Here is a 21125-nt window from a genome sequence, read left to right on the forward strand (position 1 = left end):
GGTGGCTATGTGAAATGTGTGACTTGGCTCAAACGGAATGATACACTCACTTTTCAGGTGGAACGTGGAATTTTTATTTTTTTCACTTTTCAGATAGAATTCTTTTTCAAGCCTTTTTAAACCCATCATAATTTAGTATATAAATTTCACTGAAAACACTTTAAAAAAGGGACGTTATGGTTAAAAGGAAAACCCAAAAACTTGAGAAATTTGAGAGTTATGGTAAACTAAGCCACCACAACTCGCGCCACCACCGTACACTGCTAAGACTAACACCCAAGATGATATCACAAATGTCACTGATGACATCACATATCTGGGCCACTTGATTTTGTTCACGGACAGATCTAGGCCAGGTGGTTTTGTTCACGGACAGTCCGAATATTAAAATTCAAAAAAGGTGCTATATATCTAGATGTTAACCTTGTCATATAAAGTTCTTTCCTTAGGGTTTGGTCTCAGCTCATGGTGCACATACATGGGGAAAATAAGCAGGCTTCAAACACACAATTCATTTGTATACATGAAGATAAACCTTAATGTTATTACAATTTTCTGATGATGTAGTTTCTTTCTTCCTTACTTTAGTTCCCCTGTATGTGCCTCTGATTGTATGCATTGTGGGTATGTATTGTTCGGACTAGCACAAGTGTGTAGTAAGTCTTGAATTGTTAGCTAGTTATCACATGTTTAACTTTACTGAAACCTTTCATAAGGTAGCGTTAATTATTGTACTATCCATAATTACAAGATTATAAATATTGTACTTCTATGGTGCATGCTGCAGCCATTGCCTGTTTATTTAGGATTAGATTCCTGTATTAACAAAACTCCAATACAATGTTATTTAGATGAGTACATTCTGTAATAGATTAAGTAGTTCATGATAGGTCTCCCGATCACCCCTGAAATCTTGTTACCAACATTATAAACACAGCCCCTTGTAGGGACTTTCATCAAAATTAATTTCACATATGATGTCATCAATGACATTTGTGATGTCATCTTTGATGTCCTGGGTGTTAGTCTTAGTAGTGCAAGGTGGTGGCGCTAGTTATGGTTGATTAGCTTACCATGACGGGTGAATTTGAGGTTTTTGGGTTTTACTTGTAACCATAACGTCCCTTTAACACAGTGTCTTCACTGAATTTCATAGGTTTTTATTAGTGCAACTTAACCATAAAGTCCCTTTAACAACGTTTTTTTCAGTGAATTTTATGGGTTTTTACCAGTGCATGCTATTTTCCTACAACTTACTAATATCATACTTACCCCAATATGGCAACATTGTTGTCCAATTTACAAAGTTTCACCTTAAATCTCTGCCATTTCCCACCTTCTAGCATACTTTTTAACACTTCTGTACACTTTTTGCTACTTTTTCCACTGTTTTTTTTAGTCCAGCGACATCCGAGATGTCAGACGTAATTGCGGACCTTCCAGACAGTGCCTCGTGACCATGCGCAGCATGATGATGTGTCCGTAAACGCGTCCACTTGTCACGATTGTGTCCGTGCTTTGAGGACAGTTCAGAACTGCATGTTCTACTGATCTAGGAACTTTCCAGCTCAAAATGTACCCTCGCACAGCCCCTACAGCTATTCTTACTCATTATCCATTAACAATCTGGTACAAAGCACATACTTGGAAGAATATTAGCAAAACTGCTATTAATCTTAAAAATGGCATCACCTATTGTCATCCCTCCTCCCCAAAAGCCACCACCAGCTGGAGGAACTACACAACACAAAAAGCGCAGTACTTCTAAAGATGATGAAGTGGACCAAGAAGAAAAGGTAGAGGGAGTGCCTACCTCTAGCACCCAGAGAGAATCATGGGTAGGACAGTTCTTTACCACTGTTGGGAAATGTACCAAAGGCTAAAGCTACAAAAGTGAAATGTACTGAGTGTAACTTTGTAATCAGTCGCGGGCTTCCTGGACAGTACTCCTACGTGACCACCTCCATGCGCTGCCACACCAAATCCAACCACTGCAATGCTCTCAGAAAGGTTGTTCCTTTCTTAGCAAGTAGTAGGCTGTCTTCCTCCACCAATAATGTAACCACACAGCCTACTTCTGTGGGACATAAAATCCCACCAGCTACCTTGCAAGCAATAAAAGAGGCTGTTGATCCTTATCTTTCGACAACAGTCCTCTGCATATACTGCAACACACCACTCTGCAGGGGGAAGCAATTCCAAACTGCTTTTGAAGCTGTAATCAAGGAGCATGAGAAACACTGCCTCCTACCTTAGAAGTAACACATGTACAACATCTTCCCCTGTGCACCTGCACCTCCATATTACTGCATCTTCCCTAAATTCCCTCCCCACCTTACGTTCTAATGTCTCCTGAACATAAAATACATCAAAAAACAACAAAAGAAGGTTCCTAAAAATAAAAGAAAATCTTATAGACTCCATCTACTTTACATTTCTCAGTAAAGTACATAGACTCAATAAGATTTTCCAACATTTCCATTAGCCTTTTGTGTTATGCTAATTGAAATAATGTGGCATTCATCTGGTCGGGGGATAATGGCCTGGCAGACCAAGTTATCGGCCCAGGCGAAGCAAGGGCGGATAACGAGGGCTCCGGACCGCTATCCCCCCATTCCAGCCCCTTCAATGGGGATGAAAGCCATTAGCACCACGGGGGAATCCTGGGTGCTAATAAAAAATATTTTTTCTTCTTGCTGTAGGAAGGAAAATCCTTATCCAAGATGGCCACCATGGAAAGGGAAGGCGAGGCTCTCCATACAGAGCTCTCTTCCCTTTCCAAGGCAGCCCGCAGAACAAGCACATTTTTCCCCCCTTTCAAACTTATCCCACTTTCGAATAACTTAACCACATAGTGGACATGGCCAGGTGGACATGGCCACTTTAACCCCATTGTCGTCCCTCGTGGTCATGGCCAGTAGCCACATTGATCGGGTCATGACCTTATGCCATGACCCAGACAATCTGGCCACTGCCCATGGCCAAAGGCTATACATCAGTCCCCAAAGGTATATCACTATTTTGTGTACCTACATTATGAAAATAAAACACGGGCACATTTGCGAAACAATGCTTTAAGGTCCTGGCCAATGCTCCTTAAACGAGTTTGCTGGAAATCCGCCCATGTTTTATTTTTTCAAATGTGTAAAAATGTATGTGCATACAATAGTCATAACTAAGCCTCCTCTTGACAAAATCCCACCAAACTTTACAAATATATGTAGCTCTAGATCTAAAATCTTTTTGCAAACGTTAGTGTAGATTCATCAAATGGCACCACATTTATAAGCCTTTACAATATTTTGGGACCACCCCCCTCTAATTTTGTTCCCTCTTAACTAAACAGCTCCACACTATCAGGTCTAGAATACATTTCCAAAATGTCATTCAGTTTCATCGAGTGGCACCAAAGTTATAGGCCATCCAAAAACTGCTTTTCACCAAGTCAGTAATAAATAGGCATAGATGTCCCTGAACAGCTGAAGTGTTCGCGAACATCACAGGACGGTACCCGGACTGTGGCATTTGGGGATGAAAAACGCCAGTTTTTTGGCTTCTTACAGCCATATCCCATCCTCATCACCACCCACCTACAGGGTCTTTCACAGCCACGCGTTCCGTAATTCTTTTGTCAACTTTTTGTGACCCTCAAAGGACTGATTATACTTAATTGCCTGCATTTGTATGCAAGTAAATATGGAACCATCGCATACCCACTCAAAATATGCCTTTAAGAGGGAACTGACACAAACTTGCCATCATATTTCAGCTGGGAAATCTAATGTGTATATTGTGTTATGTACAATTCGCAACCGCACCTTCGGAATTTCTCTTCAGAGAATCCTCAATGTGGAGAGGAACCTTGGTAGTTCCGTTTAAAAACAAAAAAAAAACAGAAAGGAGGTACCTGGTACTGCAACCATTAATTCACTTAAAAAACGTTTCTGACATAATAGGAGATCAGGATGCCAGGGCAGAACTACAGTTGTCCAACTTTCTCTTGAGCACAATGTTCAAATTGCTGCAACAGGTCATGCAGGAAAAATGTTTCGATATACGTTGCCAGGCAGCAAAATAGCAAAAAGCTTCTTCACCGGCACCCGATTTCACATATGTGTTGTGCTATGTACATAATCTTCCCTTTTTTCTGGCTGTTGATGGCAGCAGTGACCAATATGAAGAGAAAATGTATCCACTCACTGTTAAGATAGATAAAGTAAGGAGGGTCGGGGACAGAGTGGTTTCCTACAGATGCGCACAACCCCTTTTATGCAGTGCTTAAGTCATTTTTAAGGAAATGCATACTGTATTTGAAACACTAGCAATTCCTTGGCAAAACGGTGCTGGTTTGTCAGTAGACAATAAATCGGTTGATACTGGCCTCCAGAATGCCATAATGTCATGATTTAAGAATAAGATCCCATCATTCTATGTGGTAGGATGACGGGTTACATTGGCCAGAATGGGGCTTTTGAAGCTGGAAAAATGTTTGCAAAAACAAACGGGAGCGACGTCGGAGATTTCTCAGCAGATATCCCATTTCATGGACCACAGCACAAAATGAAAATAGGAGCTTAATAATTCTATCAATTTTGTAACAGCGCAGAGAAACATTATAAAAACATGCAACCTGATGTTAGGTTTGCGTAAATTGTAAACCACCTATAGCAAATGCACAGAGGGTTCCTTTCTGTCACAGGAACCCAAGTACGATACTCAGCACTAGACACTAGTGGAACTTTTTTTCTTTTTTTAAAATCTAATGACTGAGATTTGCCTCTTGTTTTTAAAGTGTGAGTTGGCCATTTATAGTTTCTTCTGCAACATGTTTTGCATATAACTTCATGCAAAATTTGCGGTGGAGGTTCAGAACAGCAAACTATTTCTGCTGATGTTAGATATTACTTTGATTAAATCAATCTGATGACAACCAACTAATGACTGGCTTTTCTACATGGCAGCGACCACTGCCTTCTTCCGCTCCCGTTGGGGGCGCATGGACTTTGCTGTACATAACTCCCAACTGGGGAAGCCTGAATGTGGTACGGCCCAGACCGCTGCCTTTGCGTACACCACCTGCCTGTGGTACGGCTGCACACACATGGCGCGGCCTAGAGCACTGTCTCGCATGAACTAATAAAGTGAATGCCACAAATGTAAATGTCCTAATACCCCCAATGTAATGCTATGGCATTTATAACGCACCTGTACACAAGTATTTCTAGGCGTGTCAAGACAAAAGGAGGACAAAAACAACAATCTTACTACAAATGTAAAATTCAATGTAAGCAGCGCCCAGATGCCTTTGGCTTGGCGCGCTACGTAAGCAATAAAATAAATTGTGTCATTCAGATTGCACAAGTCCTGGTAAGAGGGAGGGGAGAAGTGCGGGATACGGGTTTGAAGCTGTTATCCTGCATATTTCCTAAGGAATAAAGGCTCAGTGATAATTTCATCATTATTTTCTCTTTACCCCTGGCATGGGATGTTTGACTACGCGTCTGTATTCAATAAATACAGCCAAGCGGCTTCCGGCTGGTCTGTTGCACTTGCCTCTCAATTCCTGGTCTGAGAGCGTTTCATTGAGACGATGCTGGGCACAGCGTGCGTGATGGATCGGGACCAGCCAGCCGCTCTGCCTCCCAGAGCACCTCAGTGCAGGTGTGCCAGCCTCCCCGAGGGCCAGCCACATAACAGTGAGAGAAATAGACTTCATATGAGGCACGCAACGTCATTGAGCTGACCGGGCTGAAGCCCCCCCACCCGAAATGTTAGCAGAGGGGCGCAACTTCAATGCCCTTTAACAGTTAAAAGGATAAGGAAGATGCTTCTGGGAGCATTTTGTTTCTTCCCGAGTCAAATCTATCTGCTTGCTCGGCTAGTATGATCAAGCACTGCCTCTTGCCCCCTCCCCAGGTCCCAGCCCCCGAGAGACACAGGCTGCTTTCCTGGCTCTGCAACCAGTGTCGTAATGAAATCGCCAACACATGTTTTTGTCATCAGCAGCATAGCCTTTCTTATGCATGATGGTGAATTTCAATGAAAGACCACCAGTCACTTTGGAGAATCTGTGACACTTGAAGCGAACAACACAATAAAGAACCCTTTGAAAATGTTTTCACACCCATAACGTCTAATAAGCTTGATATGCTAAAAAGTAATGGTTGCTTTGATGTCCTTAGTTGAATGTCCTTAAAAACATGCATAACAACACGCTGGAGGTTTGTGACGAATGTCCAAATCTAAGTGAGTTTATGACATTTTATTGTGTCTCAAAGCACTGAAAATCAAGTGAGTAAATAGATATTTTGCATCTTATAGTTTTCCATTCAGGATGTGGAAAATAAAAAAATAAAAATTAAAAAATAATAATAATAATAATAATAATAATAATAAGGTACACTGATATTACTTTGGCCCAGCATGCTGCTAAATGGAATTACATGTTGTCATGATGCTTTATTATCCAATTTGTGTATTTTGCAAGTAAACTCTATAGGACAGTAATATTGTCGTTTTTGACACCCAATACTTAAATATTTGTTCCAAGTAAAGCATGGAAGAAGGTGGCCGTGCCCAAATGCAGAGTGGGTTAAAATCCCTGCTTCGCGGTTTAGCCTGAGAGTGTGATCCCTGGCAAATAATGTAATTTCACCATGACTTCAAGTGCAAAATTTGGAGTGCACGTAAGTGATAATGTTTACACCTTTACAATAGGATAGTTTTAATAAAGTGTAGGGACAAATTGATGTACCCCCTTGCCCCTCTGCTGGTAGCTCCAATACGGTCACATAGAATTGCATTATTGCTGAACTGGCCCTCCCCAAGTCTCTTATCACTTGATTTGACAGGTAGACATAGTCTCACCAGCCAGTGCACCAGAGATTCTAGTATAACGGACTAACTATGGTTGAACCAACATTACATTTTCCACCCTGTTGCTCCCAGCCACTGAAGTTGCTTGATCCGTCCACAGTACTGCCCCACACTCTGCGAAGTCCTGTTATACGACTATATTGAATCTTTCATTGCACACCATCTAGGACCTTCAAGATCTGCAAGAAGTGGGTGCTTTCAGACTTAAAGAAGAGAACTGATTGTAACATTGATGCTGCACTAGAATAGTCTCATAATGAGTAATGAAGTTAGATGCCCCTACATAAGTAAGTTTGCCACTCCACAGTCACTGAAGTTAGCACCTCTTCCAACATTTGAAGGGTTAGCCCGACTATATTTTAGCCTAGGTGCACCCCTGGATGTGCACACTTGCATTTTGTTAGGCAGAGAGGTGAGGGACGCCTTTCCCCGAAACCGGCGTTGTTAAAGTTTTACTGTGTTTGTTCAGAAAAATGTACTTGAATAAACGCAGAACAACTTTAAAGCTGCAACTTTCAAGAAAGACTTCCATCCACTCAGGGCCGGCCTTAAGGGCAGCCGCGCCCTGGGCGAATGGGTGCCTCCCCTCACCCCCGGTTAACAGGGGGTGGGGCAGAAGGGGGCAGGGACAGGATGGGCCACTTTTTTTTACCTTCTCGCTCCGGTAAGGAGGTTAAATAGGGTGCGTCAGCACCTCATTGTCATTGAATGAGCCTGCCGCCGCGGGTGCATTCAATGACAATGAGGTGCCTGCCACCACATCAGCTCGGGGGAGCCCTTGAAAGACTCCCCCAAGCTGGCATGGTGTGGGGCTAATAGCACCTTTTCTTATGAAAAGTGCCTGCGGCGGAGGGGCGCATTCAAATGCAATTGCCGCATTTTACCGCAAAAGGCTGCCTGCCATGCCTTCTCCAACGCCAGCTCGGGGGAGCCCTTGAAAGACTCCCCCAAGCTGGCGCGGCAGGGGCTAACGGCACCCTGGGGGGGTGTGGCATCCCAGGCGGTCGGCCGGCTCACCCCCGTAAGGCCAGCTCTGCATCCACCCGCTGCATATTGAGCTTTAAAATATACAGTTGGTCCCCACACCAGACCATGGCAGATGAGGGTAGAACAGTGGGGGCGGGGCTTCCCCGTTTGCCCCACCTATTTTCTAAAGTGGCCCCTCCCATTACCACTTAGCCTCTCCCCTCTGAAATGTAGGTTTCGTTGCACCCCTGCTTCACATGGAATTTCCTGTTAAATATGCAGCTTATCTTGACTTTTTTATGAAGGCTAATTTATAATGCTCTTTTACTGTCGTGGACAAGGGCCTGCAAAATTCCCAGACACGCACATTTTTAGAAGGGGTTTAAAAGGGGTGGTGAAGGGGATACACAAAAGTGACCCCACCACACCGTGAAGAGTTGGCATCTATGATTAAGCACATCGTTAACATGGAAACATTAAACATAAGCAAAACGAAAGCTAGCAAGGAATGGTTTGTGAGCCTCCGGAAGAGGAGGGACTTTCACATCAATCTTTTGAAGAGTTGCTGTCATGGAAGAGGAGCCTCACCACAAGTAAGGACCAGGAAAAGAGTCATACAGGTAATGTCCAGTATACCCACGGGCTACTTTTCTCTCCAACGCAAAAGCAGTTTATTTTAATCCCTTCCTCCGAATACCGCCCCAGCCCTCACCTTCCAGCAGCTTAGTCCGCTGGTGAAAGATGAAACATGGTTGGCTCTTCCAGAGCGGCATTTGCTCCAGCCGCGGTCCAATGTGGTGGTGAGGGTCGTACCAGTCCTTGGTCCACTCGAGATGTTTGGGTTTTGCCAAGCCGGGCACATAATGCATCCGACCCGCATAGGTGATGGGCTCCAGGCCGGGGATATCATATTCCGTTTTCTTCACCGGCCTGGGGGCGCCGCGACCAGCCCGAACAGGAAGCACCTCCACTTTAGCAGCCGCCCAGCGGTTGAGATACAACCGCGCCGCTGTGCCGGCCATCAGACTGCAGTATTTTCAATCACCTGCCCGAGAAAAGTCACTGCTAGGGCGCCGCCATCTTGCCAGAGAAGCCGTGGCCTAAGGAGGCGGGACACCGACAGCATGAACATAAAAGAAGGGCTACGGAAGCCTTGTCGAGACGGCGGTCAGTGGTGATCAGTGTAGATTTACACAACACTGTATGTACAAGTCCGCGGACAAGGCACAGAACCTTTACACATATGCTGAAACAGCGAATACCGATTTATATTCAACCCTGAAAATGTAATTATGTTTTTACAAAAAGCCTAGTAGAATATCAAATTGTATTCCATTTAAAATTAAACCACATTATTCCGGGGGTTTTCACCGCTACAAATCACACTATTTTACAGTGTCTGTGAAAGTTCAACCTCTTGCTACGCGGTGAGAGACAGTCCCATAACATCGCACTTTGTCGGCGATTGTAATGATCCCAAGAGTAACAATATGCAATGTCATGTCCCGATGTAACCGCCCGCTAAGACTTGCAAGGAGCATCCAGCTAGACGGGAAGTGGAGCAGTCCATGGACAAATTTAAGATCGTGCCATAAATTAATCACAAATTGCAATTTATGACAGGACAAATGCAGTTGGATGGGACGCGTGTCTTCTTTCGGTTTCTATCCTTTCCTGACATCCTAAAATCATCGCCCCCAAAGCGGAGGTACACCCTTGTTTTTTTTATGTTCAAATAATGTTATTAATTTGTTAAAAGAATAGATTTTATCAGTATTCATAATAGCAGTATTCATTTACCTTTAGTAATTTGACAGTAGTGCAGTAAACTCAAATTTTATACAGTCGTGGTTGGATAGTGTTATTTGTGACCCTCATATGTGTATTGCCCTTTTAAGATGTGGGTCCCTACCAATGTGTAATGCCCTTTTAAGATGGGCCATGACAGTCATGACCCAATCTAATAAAGGGAGCAACTGAAGGCACATGCAACAGAACAGCTGCAAGCTCCAACAATGGATTATCTGTTTTCTCTGTCTTGCATTCTGGGCCTGCAGAGCTATACCAGTGTGATCACAGTCCTGCAGGACACTGCTGGTCTGCGCCCCCCCCAGACCAGCTTGGTGCCTTGGGTCCAGCTCAGGAACCCACCATCCAGGATGCTGCAGGCATACGAGGTGCTTCGGCACCCAGGCTGTGTCCCCACAGCCTCACAGGACGCTGCCCTGCAACATCTGTAGGTCCGGGTGACCCCGGCACACCAACATGGTGCTGGGCCCCCAGCACCTGTGAGGCCGACCATGTGACCGCCTCCGGCCCCACAATAGATATGTCTCATGATAGTTATTCAGTGGGAATAATGAAGGGGCCAGCTAAGGAGAAAATGAAGCCACATCACCAGAATGTATGGTGGAAGGGGTGTAGACACACAAATAATGGTTGTTTTGGGTAGCAAGATGAAGCCATACCTCTCAACCTTATAATTCTACATGACGTGTGAAAAAGGAGAATACAGATTTTTCATACTAACGTAAAGGAAAGTCCTGATTCTATTAAAGACACACAAGCAAAGGAGATGCTAAGCTCTTCTGTTTACGTGTCGAGCAACACATTTAAACCACATTTCAAGTGAAAACATTAAGAAAAACAACAACTTCCATATATGTCTTTTTCGTAGGTTGAACTTGATAGGCTTCCACCTCCCATGTGACTCTTCCAGCCCATCTCACTCCTCAACAGCCCTCACTCTCCTAAATCCCTGTGATTTGCCTCTTTCTTTTACTGCCTCTACGATAGATTCAAACTTTGCGCCCCAACTGGTAAACACTGTAACCCAGTCTCTGACCGACTCCCACTCTTCATGAACCTGCCAGTTTGTTCTATGTGCCTGAAGAAAAACAAGAGAATAGCTCTAATAGTAAACAATTTTCTAGGCGGGCAATCGCTAACGGACGCGCTCACCTAGTCGCCGCTCATGCATCCTCGTCATGCACTCACTTACATCCTTGCTGCGTTTGCACGGGTGTTAGTATGGAAAATTAGTATTCTATGTGAAGACCAGAGGCTCGGATTATGCTTGTTCAAATCTGACTCACCACTAACGAGGAAACATGGTTGATCGACCTAAAGTAAAACTTCTAAAAATAACGACTCGTTCAACCAGTCTGCAGCCTTCAAAATAGCTGCGCTCCGACGCTAAATGCTTTAGACGCCATTGCGCCTCATGCTGAATGTGCTCCGTATGCATTGGCATCAATGCCTGCCGGCTGCATGGTCTAGCAAACCCATCTGCCCAGAGTGGTGGAAGAGATTGCGTTGAACGGCTTTACTAACCTAATGCAAGGAGTAGTTGTTACTCCCGGGGGGGTCTAAGCTGCTCCGTCATAGTCTGATAAGCCACTAGACTCCTAACCGGATGTAGCTTAGGCCTCTCTGGGAATTCTGGGTATGAAACTGACCTAATGCATGTCTTGGTTCTCTTGGTAATGTAGAATGTAACTCCTGAGGAGGAAAAAGTTCTTCTATCGACCTCTTGAGCCCTGACGTCAAAGACTCTGTTGCAGGAAATTAGACAGAGCAAGGTTGTTACTTTGGCCGAGATGACTTTCCTTGACAAGGCCTCGTTGTCGGGCCAACTTTGAAACAACTTTAGGACTAACATCCCACAATTGAGAATATTTCGGCATAGGAGGTCAAAAGAAGCATACACCTCTCAGCGACCTATACAACAAAGGATGTACTTTGACCGGCAGACTCTAAATGCGCTCATGTCCTGCCGAAATCACAGAGTGAAAGGTATTAATCGTTCTGTACGCCATGCCCATTGCCACAGAGGCAGCTAGAAAGTTGACCACGTGAATCACATCTGCTCCAGCGGGATGTACGCCCCTAGCCAGGCACCAGCTATGCCATTTGGCCCAAGCTGCTTTATACAATGTCTTGGTCCCTGGTGCCCTGGACTCTGCAATGAGGTGTTCAGCTTCTCCCAAAAGGCTTGGGTTGCTGTAGGTCCCCCTGAAATTGCCCACGCTATCAGGCTCAGGCTCCCTAACTGAACTAGGTGGTGTAACTCGGCTGCTGGGCTCCAGAGAATCTGTTTGTCCTGGGGGAGCATAATGGGCCTCTATAAGGCCTAGGAACCAAGGTTGCCTTCACCAGTCCGGCGTCACTAGGACCAGCTTCGCCTCCTGTCTCTTTGGCTGCGCCAGTGTCCTCGATATCATTGCAAATGGTGGGTATTTGAGGGCAGCTCTGATGGCGGCCTATGATAGGTTCCCTTCACTTAATTACATCCACTAGGGCTCTCCACCTGGCTTCTATTGGCCCAGTGTATTTTTATATGTGTCACAAATATAGCTGTTAGCTGTGAGCTAGCCCTCCACCCAGGAATAAGGAATCAACACTGCACAGGAATATTTATTTTCCTTAATTCTCTGCATGGCCATGTGCAATTGAAAGAATTATATATTCGCCAAAACATTCTTAATCTGAAGACATTGTACGTTTTTGTCACTGCATGCATAACATAGCTACTAAAATATGTGACTTCATTATAGGCATATGATTCTGATTCTTTTTCTGCATAATATAGACCTGTGTGTGGTCTAAAATTGGACAGACGGTTCAAAAAGTAGAGACAATAATGTATTTCCCATTGTCTATTCAATGACATTGTTTGTGCAGCACATTTTGAAGCTGACATGTAATTCTGCTGCAGTGTATTTGTGTACGCTCAACCCATTTTATCAGCAGAAAATATCTTCTGAGAAAGTAATTCTCTTGAACAAAAGGATATTTTTAGTTGGCAGCTTGATGAAATGGACACCTTGATGGAGCCTCGTGTTCTGCAAGATCAAGGGTTGATGCCCTGTTCTAGACGTCTGCTATTAGCGTAAAAATATAGGCCATTGATTTTGCCAGATCTTTTGATATAAATGTATCATTTAGATGTGTTTTTTTGTAATTGGGAAATCTGTTGTCTCTGTCTTGCATTCTGGGCCTGCAGAACTATACTGTGTGATCACAGTCCTGCAGGACACTGCTGGTCTGCGCCCCCCCAGACCAGCTTGGTGCATCTAAAATAGCCCCAGATGATCCATTAACTGTTTAAAATCATGGATCAAAGTGATGGATAATTAATATGGTCATTCCTGTTTCACAAAAGATCTGACGTCTGTACAAACAAACCTTTCAGAGTTCAAACCAAGATTACCTATTTGATGTTGCATGTTAAAAAGAAAAGGTTCTCTTTGTGTCAGTTTTGCTTTGTGAGGTTGGCATCACAGAGGGAGACACATACAACAGATTCAACATTTAACAAAAGTCTTTATTAAAGAAAATATCAGGATGGTGTAAGGCCTAATTTACCCTATGCTACGGTGGGATTTCCCTACCTAAAGAAATTAAGGAAAGTCTGTGTCAGCAAGTTCAGCTGAACAGTCTGTCTGTGTCCGAAACCTATGCTTGCCCTCACAACTAAGACAAAACAATGTGTATCAATGTCAACCATAAACTAAACGGTGTTAAAAAAGTAAAGAGCTATTTCTAGCTCAGGCTTACTCTTCAGCCTCTTTTGCCCATATGTCAACCAGTTTATTACAATGTTCAATTGATCTTCTTCTGGACTTGAATTAACAAAGTTCCATACACTTTTGCAAATGTTGGGATGCCCTTCCCCAAGTTCAATATAGTTCCAGGGCAGCAACTCTCCGGGTTCCCTTCCTAAGTTCAATATAGTTTCAGGGCAGCACGTTTCAGCGTTCCCTTCCTCAAGTTCAATATAGTTCCAGGGCAGCACGTCTCAGGGTTCCCTTCCCTGAGTTCAATTTAGTTCCAAGGCAATATGTCTAAGGGCTCCCTTCCTAAGTTCAATTTAGTTGCAGGGCATAATGTCTCAGGGTTCCCTTCCCTAAGTTCAAAGTCAAAAGATGTCACAAAAAGGGTATCACTACATATTATCCCCACCAAAAATATCACAGTATATACGGTCGTCTGGAACGGCCATAGGTGATATTTTTGGGGGGGATAATTTGTGGGGTTTTTGGGAGCGGGGGTTGCAGGGGTGTCCCCTGCTCCTTTCAAAATAATGCAGGGGTTGCGGGGGTGTCCCCCGCAGGTGCCATGCCTTAATATTGCCGCAAAAATATGGCAATATTTTTGTATGGCGATATTTCTGCAGGGATATTAAAACATGAAACCACAAAAATAAGTATCTTGAAGCTTTCTCTTTAAACTGTGTTTTCGTAGTTTTTTACAGCTCAGGGTTCCCTTCCCCAAGTCTTATATGCACCAATCGTAGTTTTCCTTAAAACAGCAACCTTCCTTGTTAGCATATAAGGGTACTCTGGTCTTGGTGCAGTTGTTAGACCAAACGGTCTGCTCATTACAGTTCAAGCAACCAGGAACTTCAAGCTCTGTTTGAGTAGTTCAATATTCAGCTAAACCAATGGTGTCTTAAATGCAAGTCCACAGTTTTACTAAACAAGTGGTTTCTCAAATTCAGCTTCACAACAAGGACTTATACAGCCTTTAGTTCAACTCTGCAATCAGAGTCTTTCATTTAACTTGGTTTCCGATTGTCTTTCTATTCATAGTTCAACCTTAGCAAGTTGGTTATTTGCAATCACTTTAAGGTTCAATGTTGGCAATTGTGCTGTTTCATGTAACTCCCTATTCACAATGAACAGTCTTTGCCTTCCTTTCACTTTGGTATTCAATATGTGCAGGTTTGACTGATTTCCTTCAATTCGGTATTTAATAAATGTAACTCAGCTTGTTTCATTCGATTCGGTATTCAATAAGTGCAACTTTGCTTGTTTCATTCAGTTCAGTATTCAATAAGTTCAACTTTGCTTGTTTCATTCAATTTGGTATTCAATAAGTTCAACTTTACTTATTTCATTCAATTGGGTATTCAATAAATGTAACTTTGCTTGTTTCATTGAATTCAGTATTCAGTACGTTCAACTTTGGTTGTTTCATTCAGTTCAGTATTCAATAAGTGTAACTTTGCTTACTTCCATGGATCGCTACTCTGTTCATGGTCCCTTGGAGCGCTGGGTAGCTCCAGTGTCCCCGACTCTCCCCAAGCGGGAAAGCCTGTTGCTGGGTACTTCATTGAGCATGTACCGGCCCTCGTGTTTAGCTCTGCCTCTGCTCCAAAGCAGTGCCGGCTGCCCGCCTTCCCTTCCTAGGGTACTCTGTCCTGCAGGGTCCCACCAGCAGGACTCCTGGGCTCTTGGCCGGCGTCCTAGCGTCTCTGCGCCTTGTGCTCCCACATGGTTCCTTCCCTTGCTGCTTTCTCTTCTGTGGTTCTCTCGGCAGTTGCTTTCTTCGCTGCTGCTTCCCCCATATGCATCTGCAGTCTACCTCTTATACACCTGTGGTCCTTCAAGGGGCTGCAGTTGTATTCCATTAATTAAGGTTTCCTGCCTCTGATTACAAGGACATGCCTGACCTCTATGCATCTTCTTCGTCCCAGAACCAAAGTGGTGAGATTAAGTGGTGCCTATTACTCTCAGTTGCTTCTTCCTCATCACAGTTATATAGTGGGGAAGGTGTGTAATGTTCATTACTCTCAGTTGTTTCTTCCTCGTCTCAGTACTGTTAGGTACCCCAATAGGGCAATAAAGGGGAACTGCTCTATAATGACCCATAAAGGTTGGAGAAGGGTTAGGCTGGTTTCACGAGGATAAGGGGACTACTGTGTTTTGTCCAAAGGTACCTCATCCCCTATCCTTCTTCTCTTCTTTCTAACACGTCTGGGATGATAATATCCCCTGCCTTTCTCAGAGACAAGGGAACATGGTGAACAATATCCCATAACGACTTCCGGGATAGGGATTCCCTCCCGAAAGGAGGATGTGGAATTCCGTGTTTTATCCCACCTCCAATCCTGAAGGACCCTCCATCCAAGTGATCCAACCTCGCTTGTCCACCCGCAGGGGCAGGATCCAAAAGCGATGGCCTTTCCCTGGCCACCTGCATAGAGGATCCAAGGGGAGTAGATGTGAGAACACCCCTAAATTTCTCACAGCTTATAATGGCAGTCAAATGAACTGTAGGCCTATAAACAAATGTAACCTGATCTATCATATGATGTATAATAAACATTCTATCATTGCATTAAAGAATACTGAAATTCAAGTTGCACAACTCACCATATGTGCCATTCAAATGGCAACATACACGCAAATGCTCCTTTGAAATTGACATTCTTCTTTTAACAAAGCAAACAACATAGCATAGTTTTCTGAATATTCTGTTTTGTTGTTTAACATTCAATGTAAAGCCATTCTGAGTTTGAATAGAGTATTACACTCAATCAGATAATATTTTACAGTTTAAACAATGTAATCAACTTGAGACAATGTACACGTTTTTCGCCAGAATTCAGAAGATAATCGCATACTGTCAATTTGCAAACTTTTCTGATGGCAAAGCTATACGACTATGCGTTATTGAGGGTTGCACATCTTCCACCTTTTGCAAGCACCTACTGAAGAAACCATTAAACCTTGATGAAATCATCAATTAAGCCTGCATCTCCGAGAGACTGGATGCCCAAGCATCTTCCATTAGCACTCAAATGAAACAGGACGGTGTAGCAGCCATATAAACAGGCTGCATACCACAATACAGCCTTCTAAAGGACGTAGTAACAACTCTGATGATTCACAACAACGGTTCTACAGATGTGGAGTCACTTTTCACACAAAGGATCCTTCCCTGAGGTCAGACAACACTTCAGTAAATGTGGAAGAGCAAACCATCTCCAGACTGTGTGCAAAAAAAAGGAAACCATTTCCCCAATAGTGACAATCTTTGTACACAGTGCAGAAACATAATCAAATGATATACGCCCTGTACAACATATATCCGGACAATCCGACTGCCCACAATGAACCTTGCTTAACAACAATATAGCCGGCTGGATATGTGTACCTATGCACTTGATGACAGGAGCATCCATAGAGTGATACTGGTGAGGGGATTGCATTCCCAATCATCAACCCTGGTGCCAGGGTGTATATATATCATGAGTGCACATTATCTTTAACCAATAGCTGCCATGTTCCATTTGACACCCTCTCCTGCACGCATATACCAGTGTGATCAACCTGCCCTTTACCATGCATAGGTCAATTCACGTGTACCATCGACACAAATCCATTATGTGTGCCATCGATATGCTCAAAAGCTCAATAACGGAACACTTTCTGAACAGCTCTTCAATAGAGTCTCATTGACCTCAACTACCACATTGCCGAAGACGTAATATGCTGTACATGACCTGAGAGGCCTGTGACTCTACCACCAACGTTATGACTATCCACATAAATTGTCAAGTCTCGTTTTTCCAAGTTGTTTGTGGGAGTAGGCAAACTAATATATACCCTAGTGTAAACTGCCAATTGATGAGGCAATCGGACCCGTACCTCAAAATCCATGAAGAATAGGATTCCACTTGCAACAATGTGTTTCTCATGAGGTCAATGATCTGCCTCTATCTGATTCCATTGAAGTGGTGTCAGGTCCTACGCTGTGGGTTTCTCCACTAATCGTGGTCCCCAAAGAATGAGGATATCCTGGGCCAAACGTAAATGACATGATAGTACGTCTCAATGCTAGAATATTTTCCAAGCTTCATCTCAATCAGGGACATAAACAGGTTGGGCTGCCACTGGAATCCATAACGATAACAGTCTTCTCTACTCATAAAGAAAGATCTTTTCCAAATGCAAAAGGCTAAATTACTGCATTTCGTCGGCAGCCAAGTTATTTCAAGAGAACATAAGGGGCATCATCTCGCCATTTGGTAATATGTAAATATGCAATTAGTTATTTATAACGTGGTTAATACCTAAGAGAGCATGGACCGGGGATTCAAACCTGTCTTGCTCTGAGTCGGCTTGCTTCCCAGGCGAGTGCGTTGCAACTGAGCTATATTACTCACGCTAATGGGTTCCACTAGTGACAACATACTTATTTTTGAGCTCACACAATTGGAACATGACAAAGACCTGGCTAGTTTGTCTGATGTAAGCAGGGCTCATACTGAACTTGGAGAAATGTGTAATCAGTAGACGTGATGTCCGCTTCTACAGATGCATCTTTTCTGACCAGACTATGACTCCTGACCCAACAAAGGTCCTGATAATACTAAAGAAGCCTCCTCTTCATCAGGTTGCCAATGTCAGAACATTTCTAGGTTTTGCGGGGTCACTGATACATTCCCAGCTACGCTGCACTTACTGAGCCACTTCACCACCTTCTAAAGAAAGACTAACCATTTCCTTGGATGTTGATCTGGATCTAAAGAGCTTACATTGCTGTTGTGTCCAGTGTCTTATAGAAAGTGTCACAAGCGTTGGGGGTAAACTACAGAAGTTATAAACCCAAGAGTGTGTAATCTCAATTGAGAAGAACCAAAACTAAGTCAACCACATTATTTTACCTAATGCTGGATGATAATATGTCTTTATTTTTGGTTATGTGCCTAAAAGAATACAAATCAAACACAGTATCTGTCTGGTCTCTGATAAAATGTCTCACAAGCCATTTTCGTATCCTTTAATTTCTAGATGGGCTGCCTTGTTTGGGAGAAGAAGGCATTGATATATCTTTGGTGAACACTCATCAAGGAAGCCATGGCATCTATGTCGTTACGAAATACAGATACATTGCAAAACATCCTGAGGTATGCCGATTAAACTACAGTTTTTGGGAAGTTATTTCACACCGATACAGAGTAAACCAGTGAGAGTGAATTGCAAGATTTTGACCTCACATAATGTTAGGCTCTGTGTGTTGCCTTAAATGCATATTGCCCATAGTATGGTGGGAAGAAAATAATGATTTTATTAGAAACATGGAGTTACCCCATCCTGAAAATCTGGCCCAGTGGATTATTGTTGTCTTTTCAGCTAGGTAGGTTATGAAAAAGACTGAAGTCTGGAAGAAACAAGGAGTGGAACAGGTATGGAGAGAAGTTGCAAGGATAGTATTCAAGAGGACACATTGGACACATTGGAAGGTTCTATTTAGCAGTTTCTGAAGAAATATGGCAGAGAATCTCATTTAAACATACTAAAGCAAGCCTAAAAGAGAGCAGTTTTGTAGTCTTGCTTTAGACTACTCAAATGAGAAGTTCATTAATTTTGACAAAGCTTTTGATGCTATGAGGAGAATGATAAAATAATCAATCCTTCTGTTATCCTTTGTGCTTCTGATAAAATAATGATTTTCTTCCCACCATACGGTTGAAGGGTAGAGACCTTTACGAAAGTGTCCATGTGAAATGTACTTTAAAGTAAACAGTTTCCGTGTCAAGAAGGAAGACCTTTAGAAAAAGGGGAGCTGTGTGAAGCTGTGAAGTGTGAGCAAATGGGCATTGATAGAAAAGGGGAGCTATGCGAAGAGATGAAGTGTGAACAAAATGAAAGAATAATTGAGCATTGGGGTATTCCCCAGGCGGGAGACTGATCCAGGAGGGCCGCAGAAACCCCACCATAAAGAAATATATACTGGTAAGGTGTAGGCAGGGGGTGGCCCAGATTAACCATAGAAACCCAGTAAATAAAATATGAAGAAACAGTAATTTATAAAGAAAGTGAATGTTTTAAAAGAATCTTATTTTGGCTAAGGAACTTTAACAAGAGGGCACAGCTAAAGTCCAGTGCACCTGGTTGAGCGATCTGTAGTGGGTGGACCTTGCGGTCTGACAACTGCGCCACAGCCAAGGGAGCCCCATTTAACAAGTGAACTGCCTGACAAACTAAAGTGATATAATCAAAGGGGAGCTATGGAGAATGGGGAAGGGAACCCCGAAGGAAACCTGTTGAACTGTCATGGTTTTGCAAGTGGAACTTTTGTGTTAAGCAAGTTGAACCTTTGTGTTAAAGAAAGTGGAACTTAATCAGTTGAACATTTGTATTTTGAAAGTGAACTCTGTGGAATCGAAAGGGTCTAAGCTTGGGCAAGGGAAGCCTCGGAGACCCATTGAAGAGTGTAATCCAAAGTGCTTCTGGGATTGGGGAGAGGGAACCCGGAGAAGCCAAATAATGTACTATGAACTTTTTGAGAAGTTAATCCTGTACTGTGAACCTTTTACAAGGGAATCCCGAGAAGCCTGTGGAACTTTGTGATCCTGAGTGCCTTGAACTTGGGGAAGGGAGTTACAGTAGAACTCCATGGCCAAACTATTTCTACTTTGAATACTATTGAGTTTACCAAGTCCCATACACATTATTATTCTATAAAAGTGAGGGCAAGCATAGGTTTTGACACAGACTGTATTTTGTTTGGACTAACCGACTTAGACTTCTCTTAGTTTACTTTCCGAAAGGGAACATTCCAACCTTAGAGCTAGGGTAAGATAGGCGTTACCCCATTCTGACCAGTAAAATTTGGGTTGGGTTCATATCGAGTAACCCTATTTTCGCTTTCAAAATCAATAATTCAGGCCCTTGCAAAAAGTGATTCAACTTCGTTCTCAGTCTTTCAAGGCTGCAAGACAATTTTTTTCTTCTGCATCTTTTGTAGACTATCAGGCAGGCAGCACTAATTTCTCCTAATAGCCCTTCACTTGATCGACTAAGGACAGCTGGCGGTATTTCAATTCCATTCAGGGACAAATGCTTCTCTACTGGTTGTCACAGACATGGAATGAGTGATTCACTTCTTCCTCCTGTCATTTCTTAGACTGAGGCCAAGCGGATACTTCTTTTTCAGTTGTTTGCATGCTTGTTACATATTGTAAATAAAACTTTGTTTTCACAATGATGTGTACGCTTATAATGGAATGTTGGACTTTGTTTACCAGTATGCATTAGACGGTTTGGGTATGTCTGACCGAATGCAAACTGGTCGTGGCAAACTGACCGTAAATCAATTCGGTTGGTGCCCAATTTAAACGCATATAGGTTTTTTTTGTCCCCCGCCTCCAATTTTAGGTAAGCAGGGGACACCCCTGTAAACCCAATATTGCTAAATACCAACCCTGGATAGCGGGAGACACCTCCGCAGCCCCTGCTCTCCAGGGTTGTTATGTAACAATATATGGAAGCAAATTTGCCCGAAAGCCAAATAACGCATATCGCATTTGACCAAATTGGTCATTCGTTCAGTTTACCAAGGTCAGATAGGCTAATACCCATTAGATGCATGTTTCTAAATGATTATTAGACTTTTGACAGAACTCAGGACGTTTTTGCCAAAACGCAATGGAATTTCCTCTATCAATGCTTTACAACCTTTCCTAGTTTTGCTATGGGTATTTGACT

The 21125-nt window shown here is 43.1% G+C and overlaps 2 protein-coding genes across 12 annotated transcripts in view; one reads left to right on the forward strand and one right to left on the reverse strand.

Moving 5' to 3' along the window:
- Window positions 1-9052, reverse strand: part of MRPL37 (mitochondrial ribosomal protein L37) — a 156539-nt gene extending 147487 nt beyond the window's left edge. Inside the window, exon 1 of the mRNA XM_069642135.1 lies at window positions 8555-9052. Within this exon, the coding sequence (XP_069498236.1) occupies window positions 8555-8864 (310 nt within the window). The 5' untranslated portion in view covers window positions 8865-9052. The remainder of the gene's footprint in view (window positions 1-8554) is intronic.
- The window catches only part of CYB5RL (cytochrome b5 reductase like), a 225896-nt gene continuing 213150 nt past the window's right edge, over window positions 8380-21125 (forward strand). The window contains exons 1-2 of one of the 11 annotated variants that reach the window (XM_069642144.1): window positions 8380-8462; window positions 18426-18541. The gene's annotated coding sequence lies outside the window, so the exon portion shown is untranslated. Of the gene's footprint in view, window positions 8463-9009; window positions 9129-9200; window positions 9551-18425; window positions 18542-21125 lie in introns of those variants that run through there. The other 10 variants (XM_069642137.1, XM_069642140.1, XM_069642139.1 and 7 more) reach the window with 10 other exon arrangements.

Source organism: Ambystoma mexicanum, chromosome 1q (genome assembly GCF_040938575.1).
Source record: "Ambystoma mexicanum isolate Mex_15411 chromosome 1q, UKY_AmexF1_1, whole genome shotgun sequence".
In the NCBI taxonomy this organism is placed as follows: domain Eukaryota; kingdom Metazoa; phylum Chordata; class Amphibia; order Caudata; family Ambystomatidae; genus Ambystoma; species Ambystoma mexicanum.